The sequence below is a fragment of the Panulirus ornatus genome, chromosome 18 (genome assembly GCF_036320965.1).
Source record: "Panulirus ornatus isolate Po-2019 chromosome 18, ASM3632096v1, whole genome shotgun sequence".
Taxonomy (NCBI): Eukaryota; Metazoa; Arthropoda; class Malacostraca; order Decapoda; family Palinuridae; genus Panulirus; species Panulirus ornatus.
In genome coordinates this window covers 37,154,234-37,170,796 of record NC_092241.1, presented here as the reverse complement: position 1 = coordinate 37,170,796, position 16,563 = coordinate 37,154,234, and the positions used below count along the sequence as shown (strand labels likewise).

General features: G+C 40.2%; 1 protein-coding gene across 1 annotated transcript in view; it reads left to right on the top strand.

The window, feature by feature from the left end:
* The window catches only part of LOC139755030 (zwei Ig domain protein zig-8-like), a 756,153-nt gene that overhangs the window by 629,657 nt on the left and 109,933 nt on the right, over positions 1-16,563 (top strand). The window contains exon 4 of the mRNA XM_071672988.1: positions 7,893-7,963. Coding sequence (XP_071529089.1) covers positions 7,948-7,963 — 16 coding nt within the window. The 5' untranslated portion in view covers positions 7,893-7,947. The remainder of the gene's footprint in view (positions 1-7,892; positions 7,964-16,563) is intronic.

Sequence of the window (16,563 nt, the reverse complement as noted above, 5' to 3'; positions counted from 1 at the left end):
ATGTAGCAAGTGGCTGAAGTGGATGCTATTGCGGTTGAATTTCTTATGAAAGAGGGTGACTGTGTTCTTGATTGGTTAATAAGAATTATCAATATATGTAAGGATCATTATGAGGTGCCTGTTTAGCAGAATGCATGTAAAGTGTCATTGTATAAAGGCAAAGGTATGTATGTATAAGAGTGTTGAGTATGCTTGGTAAATCATGTGGGAGTAGTGATTGAGGGGGTGAAGGCATGTAAAGAGCATCAGGAAGAACAATGTAATTTTCACTCTACACCAGCTGCCCTCCTCTGGCCCACCTGTTATCATGTTGCACCAGCTCTATTCCTCTGCACCAGCTGCCTTCCTCACTGTGTACCAGCTGCCTCAGTCACTCTGCACCACCTGTCTTCCTCACTCTGCACTAGTTACCTTTCTCACTTTGCACCAGCTGTCTTCCTCACTCTGAACCAGCTATCATCTCGGTTCACCAACTACCTTCCTCACTCGGCACCAGCTGTCTTCCTCAATCTACACAAGCTATCTTCGTAACTCTGCACCAGCTGCCTTCCTGACTCTGCACCTGCTGTGATCTTCACACTGCACCAGCTGGCATCACGAGGACTTAATGAAGTCTTTGAGATGAAATACCTGAGTTGCTCGAGGCTTTTTTCAGAGCCTAGAATCGTCACAGGTGCGGACGGACCTGTGGTGCTTGAACACTTTCAAAGAACCGAACGGAGTTGAGATAGAATACCCGAGTCGTTCGTCGTTTTTTTTTTTTTTTTTTTTTTTTTTTTTTTTTTTTCTCTCTCGACAACTTTGTTCGGGTCTTGGAACGTCCACAATCACCACAGGTCCGTACCTATGTCGATTTTAAGCTTAAAAAAAAAAAGTGCCCCATCGACTCTGGTATTTTATCTCGACTATTTTGTTCGGCTTTCGGAACGCCGTCAAGCACCGCAGGTCCGTACCCGAGTCGATTTTAGGTTCGGAAAAGTGCCTCGAGCAACTCGAGTATTTTACCTCAACAACTTCGATCGGCTCTAGGGTTGCCTTCAAGCACCAAAGGCCCGTCCGTACCTGTGTCAGTGTTAGGCTTAGAAAAGTGCCCTGAACGACTCGGGTATTTTGTCTCAACTTCGTTCAGTTCTCGGGTTGTCCTCATCTCATGCATCACAGGACCTGTGTCGATTTTAGACTTTGAAAAATGACCCAAGCAACTCGGGTGATCCACTGTTTCAGTATTCTAATATGTTTATTTTTGCATTTGTAGTGTGGCTTAATCGTAATGTTGTCTGCATATGAGAAGTTTTCAGGAGATAGTGAGAGGTCATGTAAGAATAGATTGAAGTTTGGAGAAAGAAGTGCTTTTCGGGGGGACTGCATTACAGCGCTTCGAGGGTTTTAGAGGCGAAACCCATGTGAGTGACTGATACAGTGCAGCAAGCTATGAAGTTGGCCGACCAAATTTTTGATTGTTGTGAAAGATGGTGTCGAGTATCTTTTGATAAGGATTTATCATAGGACTGTGTTATATGCTTTGTTATGTCTGTTATTACTACCACTGTGCGAGAGTGGGACTTGTGGTTTGTTAAAGTCACCTAGGATATATTGTCTGTAGTAGTGAGAGTGATAGGGTCTAAAGCCATGTTAAGTGGGTGAGTGGAATATTTTGCTTGATTCTGTTGTAATGTGTTATGATGCAATATAACTATATTGGATCAATGTTAAGAAAAAGCCTCCTTGTGATGTGCTTATGATAACCTCAACAAATGTGCTTTTGGTTATTAGAAGACAGAACCTTTGCATACCAATGCCCAGACCATTGCTTCTTCCCGCCATCTGTTCATAGCCGACACTGGCAGCTGACCTCTGGCCCACTTGAGCTGTTAGCCATGATTTGGTTACTGTTTCACTTCTGTATTACGTAGATGATAAGATTCAAGTCATGGGCATCAGGTCACGGTACACAGTCTCTCGTCCTCTGATGGCCACTTATGAGGTAAAACCAAGAAGTCTTCCCTGATGTTCCTTGAGAACTGAAGGACACTGATTTATACAGATGGCCAGCAGGGGTGTCCAAAGAGATGTTTGGGATCAGAAAGCATGGGGTACTTTTGACTTGTCTTTGAGTGCTTGCTTGTGAGTCATAAACATGCAAAGCTGTATAGTCTATGTTCCTCTTTAGATAAAGTGGAGCATTATTCTTGAAATATCCTCTTCAACGCTGCCAAATAAAAAAAATCCATGAAGTCTACTTATATAAATTCATTGATCATGATGTGTAGGCATAGGCTATAACTGATAACATGCTCCACCAGGCTTTCTGATGAGTGTAACAAAGGCATTTTATAAGTATCGTTTTTGCATATTATTGCTTTCATGATTCAGATGAAAAGAAGAATTTGGCAAATCACCGACGACCCACTGATAAACACAACCAGGTAAAACGTGTTATTGTGATTTTTGTTTTTTAAACTAAACTACTTTTTTCAAACTGATATACATCATCACAGCATTTACCTAATGGTGGAATATATTTGAAAGTGGAAATAAAAGGAAAGTTTTGAAGGTAATTGCCTTATACTTTTGTTTATTTCAGACTGATATAATATCGGCTTAAAAGCATAAAATAGGAAAAGGTTAGAAGTTTTTTGGTAAATGTTAACAAACTGTGTGAGAATTTAATTTATTTCGAACAGCTGTTGTCAGTCTTTTCTGTAGGTGCAGAAATATCAAATTCCCAAATGAAATTGATATTCTATTGAAAATCTGTGAAGATAACACCACTGATGTGAGAATTTCAGAATTTTGATAACTGAATGATTCTCACACTTGGTTATATAAAATTAAATAGGCCTGGTTTTCATTAATGCTCACATAGGACACCAGATTGACTTTCATATAATGCATATGCATTATCAATCCATATTGTATTTTAAGCACATATGAGCTATCAAAACTGTAATGTGTTTGCTCTAAGTATGTCTATGATACTGCCTCGAGATTGATCTCAGACTTGTAAAGTTGAATCAGTTTTGTACTTTGACTCGGGCTGCCTGTATTCTGTGAAAGGTATATTGTCACAAAATTGAGGCACAAACTCATGTTGGATACAACTGTTAGTAATGAGTATATCCTGCCTTTAAACAACTAGATGAATTTATTGTAGTTTCTTGTATCCGTCTGTGTACCTCTGATGCCAGTTCTTATCTTGAACACCCTCAAAGGAGTTGCCATGGCAGTAGAGTTTCCATAACTAGTGGACTCCGACACCACTTCTTAGCCATTAGTGCCTCACCGTTAATAGGCCACTGGCAGAAGGCAACTCTAGTGCAGTGCTTGCAGAGGCTCATACCTGATGATCCTGCTGACTAGGTCTATGTAGTTTCGTCAGCTTGTAAATAATGATTTTAATTTTAGCCAGTGACACTGTGAAAAACACCTCATGGTTTCAGCTTGTAAAACTATGAAAAGCACTTTTCCAAAAGTACTAATTATGGTTTTAGCACTTTAATGCTTTTTTATAAGCACTGATTTGTCAGTATTTATGGTTATGCTGACTTGTAAGCTAAGAATTTGGAAAGCTATGCTGAAAAATCTGGGATATTGCTTTAAGATTACATCATTATTCAAACAAAGCATTCGGTAAGATTGGAGAATTAAGTAGTTAAACATATACTTTGCGCCTCTGTGGTGAAGCATGATTGATACGAAAAAACTACTGAAGTCACAAGGTGTTATATGTGAACAGTCATGCCAAGGGCATATTCAGTATAACTGTTAAAGGTTGTACTTAGATTAAAGGTCTTGAGATACAGGAATAAAAAGGGCAGTGCATGGTGTAAGGAAGAGATCAGAAATGTGGAAGAGAAGAAACGGTATATTGTAGATTGTTCGATTTGGAATGTACAAGTGGAAGTTCAGTAAAGGAGGGAAGAAGATAAGATATGCTAGTGGAATGTTATTTAGTTGATAAAGAAAAGCAAAGAATGAGATAAAGATTTTGAAAAAGTAGTGAAAAGTTTAGGAAAAATAAGAAATTGTACTGAAGGAGGTGAAAAAGAAGTGGATGTGAGTAGGAAGTAATGAAAGGGAATTGCTGGATTAAAAGAATGAAATGAAAAGATTGAAAGAATATTTTGAAGAACTGATGAATGTGGGAGATGGTGAGGCAGCAGATGTTACATGCATGGGTGTGGAGGATGGAAGGAAGAGGATACAAGTGTAAAGGCCTGTCTCACAATGGAAGGTGAAAAGGGCAGTAATGAGGCTGAAGGTACGAAAGGCAACTGGAGTGAATAGGATTATGGCTGAAATGCTGAAGTATAGAGGAAAAAGTGTTAGAGTGGATGCATCTGAAATATAATTTAGCATGGAAACAAAAGGTTATGCATGAGGATTGGGGAAAGCTATAATTGTTCCTTTATTCAAAGGAAAGGGTGCTAATGATGTATATGGCAGTTATAGAGGAACAAGTCTTTCAGTAAAGTATTCCAGGAAAAGTGTATGCAAAAGTTTTGATAGTGATGGGAGTGAGTGAATGCAGAAGTTAGAAATAAGGTGGTTTTGAGAAAGTTAGGGGATGTTTGGATTAGATTTTGCGGTGAAAATGACTGCAAAAGTATTTAGCAAAAGGTAAGAAGTTGCATGCAGCTTGTATGGATCTGAAAAGCGTATAACATAGTCGAATTGAATGCTTTATGGAATGTGTTAATGATGTATGGGGTAGGGGGACAACTGATGGATGAAGTGAAAACCTTCTATAGAAGAGCAAATACATATGCAAAAGCGGATGGAGAGTTGAGCGACAGTTTTGGAATACATGTGGGTGTGAGGCAGGCTGTGTGATGTCATCGCGGGTTTTTATTGTATATATGGGTAGAGTGATAGAGAGAGGAAAGCAAAACTGAGAAAAGGACTGGCAGAGATAGTGTGGTGGTGAGGTATGGTGGCTAGTAGCAAGCCTGTTTGCGGATGATACAGTGTTGTTTGCGGAGAAGGAAGAGGAGTTTCAGAAGGTTGTAATTCTGTTTTATGATGCGTGGAAGTGTAGGCAATTGAAGTTAAATGCAAGTAAAATCAAAGTATTGGTGTTTGAAAGGAAATGGTGAAAATATGGATTGTACAAGACCATGTAGAGTGGAAGAAGAAAGTGTACTAAACTATTTTGGATATAAGGGAGAAGGACTAGAATAGGTGAGAGAATCTAAGTATTTGGGAGCTGTCTTGGGTATGTTTGTTGATACGGAAGGAGAGAGAAGGAAAGTTGCAATTTAGGTTAGAGGATTGACTAAGTCCCTAAACAGAATAATGAAGGGTAGAGGTGCATGTATAGAAATGAAGAGAGGATTAGGGTCAGCATAGTTCTCCCAACACTGACTTATGCAGCCAAAACATAGACAGGAATGATTCACAGAGGTCAAGAATCCAGGTTGTGGAAATGAGCTCTTTGAGAGGAGCTTTTGTTATGACTAGATGGAATGAAAAAGAAATGAAGTAGTGTATGAGAGATGTGATATGGCAGGGAATGCAATGGGAATGAACTGTGGAATGGTAGAGTGGGTGAAAAAATTACTTTGAGGTGATTTAGGATTGTAGAAAGAATGCAAGTCTGGGAGTTTACAAGGAGAGCTTTTGATATTATAGTTACAGGGATTGGTGTGAGAGAAAGACTTCCTGTGGCACGGGGAAACAATGGAAGAATACTGAAGGGAGAGTAATGGTGGAAGAATGCGTGGCGTAGTGTATGCTAGGGAGGCGTGTCAAGACGGTCATGAGTGGAGACAGTTTTGCTGTGGCCACCCTCTTAATGAGAGTTCCTGGATGGAACGGATGCAGAGATATGTATAGATAGATATAGATGAAATCCCCTGAAACTAGTACTAAATCGATTGACATGACCATGAATGAATTTAAGGTAATTTAAAGATGAAACTGACTTGGTAACAGAGATTAAGTAGCCTGTTTTTTCTGAAAGTGATTCAGCACTGTGTATTTCCCACCAGCAAATTTCTTTGTAAATTAGAGGAGCTACATGTTCACACTTGATTATGCAGTGATGGCTGCCAGTGAGGTACGATCTTAGGTCCTCTGTAGCAGTCTGCACATCCCAGCCTGCCCTTTGCTTCATCTGTTGTAGTCGTTTTCTCATTTGATTGTGCAGTGAGGGCTGCTAACTTGGCAGTGTATAAAACCATCTGTCATCACCACCAGTAGCCTCTGTTTGTCTTGCAGAAGAAGCTTGTGTCCCTTTTCTATTATTGGTTGATTCCCATTATTTTCCTAAAGTTAGGAAATTATCTCAAGTTTTTGTCATCTTTGGTTCTCACTAACTGAAATACCCTAAGATTATCCTCTTAAGAAACTAACATTCTCAAAAAGATGTATACTATGTTTCTAATATTTTTTGCACTTTTTCTTTTATTAGTTTGTACCTTTCTTTAAGTGCCTTGTACTTTAGGAGAAAAATGGTTTATCGTAACCTTCTCTTGTGGAGAGTTGTGCCTTTACAAATACTCCAAAATATCAGCAAGTAAACGGCCGTGGCAAGATCATCACTGCTAAATGGGTCACTGACTGCCATAGAAACAAGACCAGATACTCCTGTACAAGACAGCTTTTTATTATAATGTCTTTCTTGGCTCGTATTGTTTCAGCGAGTTGTGTGCCTTTTAGAGATGTTCTTTTTTATTGAGAAATGTTAGAATTGTACCCTTATTCTTCATGTTTGCCTTTAGTATTGAAGTTTAAAGAATAAATCTCCCAAACACACAATGAACATACTGAAGTATGTACTAACCATGAATGATATATGATGCACACCTATACCAATCATATACTGGACTTTGAAGCAAAGTATATGTTCATATGAAATTATACACTTTGAATGTAATACAACAAAAATTATTAGATAACTTAAATTGTTTCATGTTATGTATGAATTAGAAAAAGGCACATGACCAGAAGGAAAGTGAAGAAGAAATCTGGGCTGATGAGCTCTTGTCCAAAAAAATCCCAACCAGTTGCTAAACCAGCACCTCCAGCTAGTTTTAATGCTACAACGGGAATCATTTATCGATTTTATGTATGTATTCATATACGCCATACCTTGCTATACAAGAGAGAGTAGTTCATGTGTAACTTCATCCAATTGCCACAGAATTTAGCATTACTTCATTCCTCCACACTAACAACCATGTCACATATTCATCATGCTTTCCTTTTACCTGGTGTGCAGTCTTAATCCATGCCTACTCCCATGGTATATCTTCAGTAATTTTTAAGTCAATCTCTACTCACTGTATTCAGCACTTCACACTGGGTTGATTTAAATTACCACTTCTGTTTGATATTGTATTTATTATACTCGATTGCCGTTTCCTGTGCTAGCGAGGCAGTGCCGAGAAACAAAGAAAGACGCATCCACTCGCATACACATATATATATACCTATACACACATAAACATACATATACATACATACATATATGCACATGTACATATTCATACTTGCCTTCATCCATTCCCGGCCTCATCCCGCCCCACAGTAAAAAGCATCACTATCCCCTGATTTACTCGGTCAAGACACCCCACAATCTCAAGTCCTCATTCGTAATTCATAAGAAGTTCACCGTAGCTACCTTCACTCTCTGATGTATTATTTTGTCACATATTCTTATTTGATTTGTAAACATTAGAATTGGCAGCAATATCTTTCCTCTCAGTACTGTGATATATGGTCCTACATTTTGCAACCCTTAAAGAGGTGAAGCTCAGTCTAGATAATTAACTTTCATAGCCCCACAAAGATTGGATATATGACAAGTGTTGTAATTTGGAATTGAAGACAAACTACTTTTCCATGTGTAGTTCATTCATTGATCAATTTTTGTTGAATTGATATTTCAGTACCTGATGAAGATGACTATGGCCATGACACTGACATGAGTGACTGAGAAAACTGATGATGAGATTGAAAGGTAAGTCACTGAATAGTATTATTTTTTCTCCTTTGCAGGTCGACCTGTGAGCATGAGAGATTCTCTTGAAATTTGTGAGTCGGGACTCTCCCGACCCATTATATTTTGATGAAAAGGCACCAGCCTTCACCCACCTTTTGTGAATGACCCAAAGTATCTCCAACTACTCTTCACTTACTGTTCACTCTATGGGACTCCCTTTGGCCAGTCAGCAACTACTGACAGGTTGATGTAATCGATCCATCCTCTATCAGCTACTTAGAGCTTACTTCTCTATGGTATTGCATGTTTCGTTTGTGCTATGTGGCTTTGCTGCTGTCGTCAACCAGCTTTTACGGAAGTTTTCTTTACAGTCTTTTTATCATATTTTAGTTTTCAGTGTACTTACAGGGAGGGTTGGTGACATCTGCTTGGTGAGCAAGCACTTTAGTGGTTAATTTTAACTTCTCTGACCAAGGTAGCTCTCTTTTCTTTGTGCCTCACTTATGGACTACGAGCATTCTGTCCACAAACATGCAATCTCTCCTTGTCACACATCACACCTGTCAACACTTGACTCGCACAGTTTCTTCTTCGTGGCTCTATTTCTGTGGTGAGCAGTACATGCTAGCCCAGCCTTTGGAAAATTTAAGAGTAATAGGTAGAAGCAGTAGTTAGGAACATTAGGTGGAGGCAGTTAGTAGGAACATTTGATAGGAGCCTCTGCAAACACTGCTCTTGAGTTGCCCTCTGCCAGTGGGTTCTTAAGGGTGAGCCACTATAGGCTAAGAAGTGGCACTGGAGTCCACTAGTTATGGAGACTCCATTTCCATGGCCACCCCCTTAATGGAGTTCCAGAGGGAACAGGCATCGGAGATATAGATAGATAGATATACATGGCAGAAATGCAGGGAACAAGAAAAAGAATAAACCAAGGAGGAAGTGGAAGGATAGTGAAAGATACTCGAAAGGTTCAGGGCCCAAACATGCAGGAGGGTGTGAGGCATGCAAGGAATAGAGCGAATTGAAGCATTATGGTAAACAGGGGACGATTTACTGTCAGTGTCATGGAAGTGTTAGGGACGAACCACAGAAAGGTCTGTGGGGCTTGGTTGTGAATAGGGGGGCTTTGGTTTTGGTACATTATGAATGATAGCTAGAGTGGCTGTAAGTGAACGAGGTCATTTCTTCGTATGCTTCTGGTCGAATGTAGCTAATGTGAAAAATGGCAGACTTATTTAAGAATGAATATCGTACTTCGTCATTTCTCTTGTAGCAAAGGTAGCACCAGGGACAAAATGGCCTCATTTGCTCGCATCCATTTTCTAGCTGTCTTATATGATACACTGAAACTAGAACCCCCTTATCCACTGCCAAGTTCCATCAACATTCCTGTGGTTACCCATGGCCTCTTCATGTATCCTCGGTCAGTTCATCTACAGCATATCATCCCAGTTTGCTCTGTCCCATGCATGCCTGACACCATCCAGCTTGTTCAGGCCCTGATGATACACCTTTCACTTATCCTTGTAAGTCCAAACTATATCAACGCACCTTCATGAGGTCTCTCAAACTTACGCTTCCTTCTTCCACGCCTATCTCGTACCTCGTCATTTCTTACTCGATCAGCCCTCTTCCCACCACATATTGCCCATGGACATTTTATTTCCAACATATCCACAACACTGTTGTGACCACTATACCATCAAACACACCTCTATTTCCACATCCACCTTAATACACCAAGGACCTTAGTCCCCTCACCCACCTAATGGCTAATTCTAGCTCCCATGGTTCCATCTACTGCCATTTCCACGTAAAATACACCCTTCCTTCAGGTATCTCCATTCAAACTCACACGTACACTGTTCTCCTACTAAATTATATATTCCTACTTTCATTCACATAAAGTATGAGCATCCTCTTCTCTCAAACAGTCTGTCACCAGAATCATGTCTTTAGAAAAAAAAAAAAAAAACTTGTGTCCCCTCTTCATAAGACCCGTCTCTTAAGACCCTTGCACATGTCTCCCTTGCCACCCCATTCATAAACAGATTAAACAGTTGAAGTTACATCACACACACTTGTTGTATACCCACCTTCACCTGAAAGCACTCGCCCACCTCTCTCCTTACTCGCTTACTCGCACACATCCCTTGCTTTCTTGATAGAAACTCCACACTGCCTCTAGTAGATTTCCTTGTACGCCACATCTTTGTAACACCATCTGCAAAGAATCTCTATCATTCCTGTCCTATACTTTCTCTAGATCTGTATATCTTAGGTATATATCCTATTTCAGTCATTTCTCGCACAGAGTTATCAAAGCAAACACCTGATCAAACCATCTATTGTTACTCCAGAAGCCACATTGTTCCTCCCCAGTATGGTGCTCGATGCCTGCCAGGACCTTCTCACTGATCACAACTCTAACAAGTCACTGGGTATACAAATTAAACTGTAATTTGAAGCTAGGCTTTTGTCTTCATTGCCTTTTGTACGGTGGCGTTAAATGGGCATTTCACCGATTCCCAAGGTAGCATAGTTTGAGCCATACATGCATTGAAAATTGTAGCTAACCAGTCAACAACTCTGTCATCCCTATTAGTAAGAGAGCTGCAACTCCATGTCCTCCAGTTGCTTTACCGCGCTTCATCTTGCACATGGCATTCACCACCTCTTCTCTTTTTGCTAAACCACTTGCCCTAGCTGTCTTTCTATGCATACCTTATATATTTTTCAATTACCCCGGGATCACATTCTTCGAAAGAGTCTTGGTATTGGCCAGGACATTTCTAAAGGCTTTTGCAGCCAAAAGCTTCACTACTTCAAGTAGCAAGGAAGCCTTTGGAGTGAGATATTCTTTGATGAGACTCTACTTCCAATAATACAGCTGTTCCAAAGGTGACTTTTTACTCATGATTTAAACTTTTCGCCTATGTCCAAGTGTCAGACATTACATGTTTGTCACCCTCTGGTTTACAAGCTGTGGCGTGTACTATATGCATGAAATGATTGCAAAGTATATTGCAAAAAAGATTCAGCGTTTGAAAAAATCATTTATTGTACTCGTTGAACTGGCTCAGTCGTGTCTGTAATGTATAATCAAGGTTTGTTCATGTTTGGAACAGATATAATATTCTCCACATTGTATGTAGGACTGTCCCAGTCAATACATGTGTGACGCTTGCTTTGTGTGGGGATGCATACTGCTGCTATTTTTTGTTTATTTATTGCTGTGGACTTAAAGAAAAGGAAAAGTTTTTAACTGCTTTTAAGAGGAAAGAGATTTTGAGTAGTATTTCTGCACTAAGTGAGATTAGTAAATGATAAAATAAAAAATACAATAAAAATAACATTTTGCTCAGGTTTACAAATATGAATGGTCATGGAGAAGAGGCCTCTGTTTGTTATACCGTGTTTTGCCGTGGATGCTGTAAAGCAGAATAAATTTAAAGCGGAATCTTGAAACCCAGCATCCTGAATGTATTGGTAAAACCTCTGACTTTTTCCAAAGAGGTTGATAAGAAGAGACAGGTCTTTACAGTAGCAACAACTTTCGCAACAAGGACTTATCTTACATTTTACTTAAGTTTCTTGCAGAATTGCAGGATATAGAAAAATTCGCATGATAGCAAAATATTTGGTGCCACCTGCTGTTATAGACACGCTGGTGTCTAATATTCCATTGAGTGATGAAACAATTGGAAGATGTATTTCAGATACAAGTGAAAACCTGCGTAATTATTTGATGGAATTACGTAGAAACCAGACTTTGGATTGTAAGAAGATGAGGGAATGGATGTCGTATAAGATGTTCATTTGATTACTAACACGTTATGTTGCAAATGACGAAATTAAGGAGGATTTTTTTTTTCTGCACAGCTAGTGATGGCATAGCAACTGCAATGGAGGTGTTCAGTATTACTGGTATATTCATTGAAATGATAATGGCATTGAATACGAGATCTGCCCCGATGGAGCTCGGTCAGTGTTGGAATAAAGTGCGGGATTTCAAGCATTGTTGAGAAGGAAGACCCCGCATACTGTATAGAGATGCATGCTTCATAGGCCAGCACTTGCATCTAGCAGTAAGTATGAGGAGCTGAAGACCATATTTGATGATTTCATAAAACTTTTCGTCTATATAAAAGATATCTATTAAAAGGAAGACTGTTTGCACTTGTGTGAAAATATTGGGGCAGAACATAATGCTTTCCTGCATTATCATGAATTGCACTGGCAGTCCCATGCAGAAGTGCTTCAAAAAGTGCATGAACTAAGAGTTGAAATGTGCGACTTCCTTAATGATAGCAAGAGCAGTGATGCAGATTTGTTGCAGAGAAACTTGCAAGTATGGTAGATTTTTTTGAGTAATCAAAATGCTTGAATAAGTCGGTGCAGGTTCCTCAAATTAGTATTTCACACTGTGGCAGTGTGAGTACTTTCATAAAAAACTGGAATCGGGAAAAAGAATTGCAAAAGTAAAGTGTCTGTCGTTTCCAAATTCAGAAATATTTTGGAGAACCAGTTTTGATTTTTTTTTATGGTGAAAGGAAAAAAGAAAAAGTATTTACGAACTTTGGAGGAATTGAAAAACCTGTATTTTGAAATGTGCCAGGTCATAATTAATGAAAAAGACACGAGAAGGTAAGAAATTCCAAAGCTTTGATATGTAGGGAAAGAAGCAGTTACCAAAATAGCCCACTCTTGAGTTGCGGATGGCCACACAGTAATCATGTGACTCGGCAGCTTGTTGAGTATTGCAAGGTCTACCAAGTGGTGGGGAGCACACAAGCAGCCAGCTCTCGGGAGTAAAAACCAAAGTAATACCTAAAGATGAGGGAAGTTGATCCAACATTGCGGCATTGTACAAGAGCGTCAGCTTTGAAAGTTATAATTATTTTTATGTTGAAGGCTTCAGTAACAGACAAAAGTCCACTTCAAGGCTGGGCTTTAATTGAAATATAGAGAGAATTATGAAGCTGGAAAAGGAAAGACAGGGGAAAGTGTTTACGAATTTTTGATTGTAACCTGTCTTTTGAAATGTCAGGTCATAGTTATTGGAAAAGACATGAGAAGGCAGAGAGTTCCAAAGCTTCGATGTGTAGGCAAAGAAGCAGGTATCAGAACTGTTTTGTCCACCCTTGAGTTGCCGGTGGCCATACATTAATCATGTGATGCTTCAGCTTGCCGAGCACTTGCTTGTTCTAGCTAGTGGTGTAGGTAGACAAGCTGTCAGCTCTTGGGAACAAAAGCCAAAGTTACTAATACCTATAGAAGAGGGAAAGTGAACCAACATTGCGGCACAGGGCAAGGGGGTCAAGTCTGGAAGTTAGCCTGGACAGTTTATAAGGCAGACTGATTTGGACTCTACTGTCAAGTAAGGATGTAAAGCTGGACTCGCCCCCAATACAATGACGAATGAATCCCTTATATGAATAAATCAACTGTTCAGAAGAGAAGTTTCGACTTTTCAACAGGACACTCGGTTTCTTAGAGGCAGATTTGGCTATTACTGTTATGTGAGATTTCCAAGAAAGAGTCGAAGTTACAGTAATGAAGGTATATTCATTGTGTCAAGAGGTGGAATTACAGAATTGTCAAAGGAGATACGAGTGTTGTGAGGAGTTTTCGAAAGAGAGATGGGTAGACTGGGTCTCGGAGGCATTAAACTTAACAAGATTTTGAGTATCCCACTGAGGGATCCTGTCCAAGTCTGAGTTTATTGAGGAAGCTGTGTCAAGATGAGATCGATTGAGAGAAGAGGGAGCAGAATTGAAGGATGTAGATGAATGGAGTGTTGAGTTGTCATCGTATGAGTGCATAGGATTATTTGTGGAGGAGAGGAAGCTGTTTGAAAGGAGAAAAAGTGTAGAGGAAAGAACAGAACCTTGAGGGACACCGCTGTTGATAGAGAAAAGGGGGAGGCTGATCCCTCAAGAACCACAGAGATAATTCATCCAGAGAGAAAGCTAGATATAGATGAACAAGGTGAGGGAAGGAAGCCAAAAGAGGGTAGCTTAAGAGATGAAACCCCGATGTCACACCCTGTCAAAAGCCATAGATATGTCAAGGGCATCTTTAGTTCTGTCAATCTGTATATCTGTCTATATCTGCCTGTTCCATCCGGAAACTCCCATCAAGGTGGTGGCTACAGCAAAAGAGTCTCCATTTATCCCTATCCTTATATACCTCCTTTACACACACCATTCCACAAATACTTCCACCATTACTCTCCCTCCAGTGCTCTTCCACTGTACTTCTCTATGTCACCAGGGGTATTCCTCCCACATCAACCCCTTTCATCATATACTCTCCATGCATTCTTTCCACATGCCCAAACCACTTCGAAATATTATGTTTCACACACTCTACCACTTCACAGCTCATTCCTTTGGTATTACCTGCCATATTATATCTCTCATATGCTCCTTCATTTCTTTATTCATTCCATCTAGTCATACCACATGCTCCTATCAAAAAGCTCATTTTCATAGGCTGGATTCTTGACCTCTGTCTCATTCCATGTTCATGTTTCAGCTGCATATGTCAAGTTGGAAGGTTTGTGCTGTTCCTTAATCCTTTCTACAGTTTCATACTTACACATTTACCTTTCATTAATCTGCTAAGGGACCCAGTGACTTTTCAAAACTGTACTGCTCTCTCCCTTATCTATCCTTCCATATCGCCAAACTTACCAAAGGCGGCGGGTTCGGATGGTATTACAGAAGAATTTATTAAGAAAGGGGGTGGCTATGTTGTTGATTGGTTGGTAAGGATATTCACTGTATGTATGGACCATGGTGAAGTACCTGACGATTGGCGGAATGCATGTATAGTGCCATTGTACAAAGGCAAAGGGGATAAAGGTGAGTGTTCAAACTACAAAGGCCTAAGTTTGTCGAGTATTCCTGGGAAATCACACGAGAGGGTATTGATTGAGAGGGTGAAGGCACGTACAGAGCATCAGATTGGGGAAGAGCACTGTGGTTTCAGAAGCGGTAGAGGATGTGTGAATCAGGTGTTTGCTTTGAAGAATGTGTGAGAAATGCTTAGAAAAACAGATGGATTGATGTGTGTGTAGCATTTATGGATCTGGAGAAGGCATGTGATAGAGTTCATAGAGATGCTTTGTGGAAGGTCTTTAGATTATATGGTGTGGGAGGTAAGTTGCAAAAAGCAGTGAAAAGTTTTTACCAAAGATGTAAGGCATGTGCACAAGGAGGAAGAGAGGAGAGTGATTGGTTCCCAGTTCGGTTTGCGGTAGGGGTTGTGTGATGTCCCCATGGTTGTTTGATTTGTTTATGGATGGGGTGGTTAAGAAGGTAAATACAAGAGTTTTGGGGAGAGAGGAGAGTATGCAGTCCGTTGGGGATGAGTTGGCGTTGGAAGCGAGTCGGTTATTGTTCGCCGATGACACAGCTCTAGTGGCTGATTCGTGTGAGAAACTGCAGAGGTTGGTGTCTGAGTTTGGAAAAGTTAAAGGAGAAAGTTAAGGGTAAATTTGAATAAGAATAAGGTTATTAGGTTCAGTTGGGATGTAACTTTGAATAGGGAAAAACTGGAGTAATTGAAGTGTTCAAGATACCTGGAAATAGACTTAGCAGCGGATGTAATCATAAAACTGAAGTGAGTTACAGGATGGGGATGGGAGCGAGCGAAGGTTCTATGAGCGATGAAGAATGTGCGGAAGGCAAGAACCTTATCTCTGAGAGCAAAAATGGGTATGTTTGAAGGAATAGTAGTTCCAACAATGTTATATGGTTGCAGGGCATGGGCTTTAGATAGGGTTGTGTGGAGAAGGTTGGATGTGTTGGAAATTATATGTATGAGGACAATATGTAGAGTGAGGTGGTTTGACCGAGTAAGTAATGAAAAGGTAAGAGAGATGTGTGGCAATAAAAGGAGTGTGGTTGAGAGAAGGTGTGTTGAAATGGTCTGGACATATGGAGAGAATGAGTGAGGAAAGATTGATAAAGAGAATATATATGTCAGAGGTGGAGGGAAAAAGGAGAAGCGGAACACCAAATTGGAGGTGGAAGGATGGAGTGAAAGATTTTGAGCGATCGGGGCCTGAACATACCGTATGGTGTGAGGCTTGCAAGGAATAGAGTGAATTGGAACGATGTGGTATACTGGGGTCGACGTGCTGTCAATGGATTGAACCAAGGCATGTGAAACGTCTGGGGTAAACCATGGAAAGGTCTGTGGGGCCTGGATATGGTTTCGGTGCATTACATAAGACAGCTAGAGACTGAGTGTGACCGAATGTGGCCCTTCTCTTCTTCCCGGCGCTACCTCGCTAAAGGGGAGGAGGGGATGCTGTTTCCTGTGTGGCGGGGTAACGAAGGAAAGGATGAAGATAAGCAGGTATGAATATGCTTATGTCTGTGTATGTATGTATGTGTGCCAGTATGGAAATCCTCCCCTCTCGTTTTTTTTTTTTTTTTTTTTTTTTTTTTTTTCCAAAAGAAGGAACAGAGAAGAGGTCCAGGTGAGGATATTCCCTCAAAGGCCCAGTCCTCTGTTCTTAACGCTACCTCGCTATCGCGGGAAATAGCGAATAGTATGAAAAAAAAAAAAATGTGTGTGTGTGTATATGAGTGGATGGACCATTC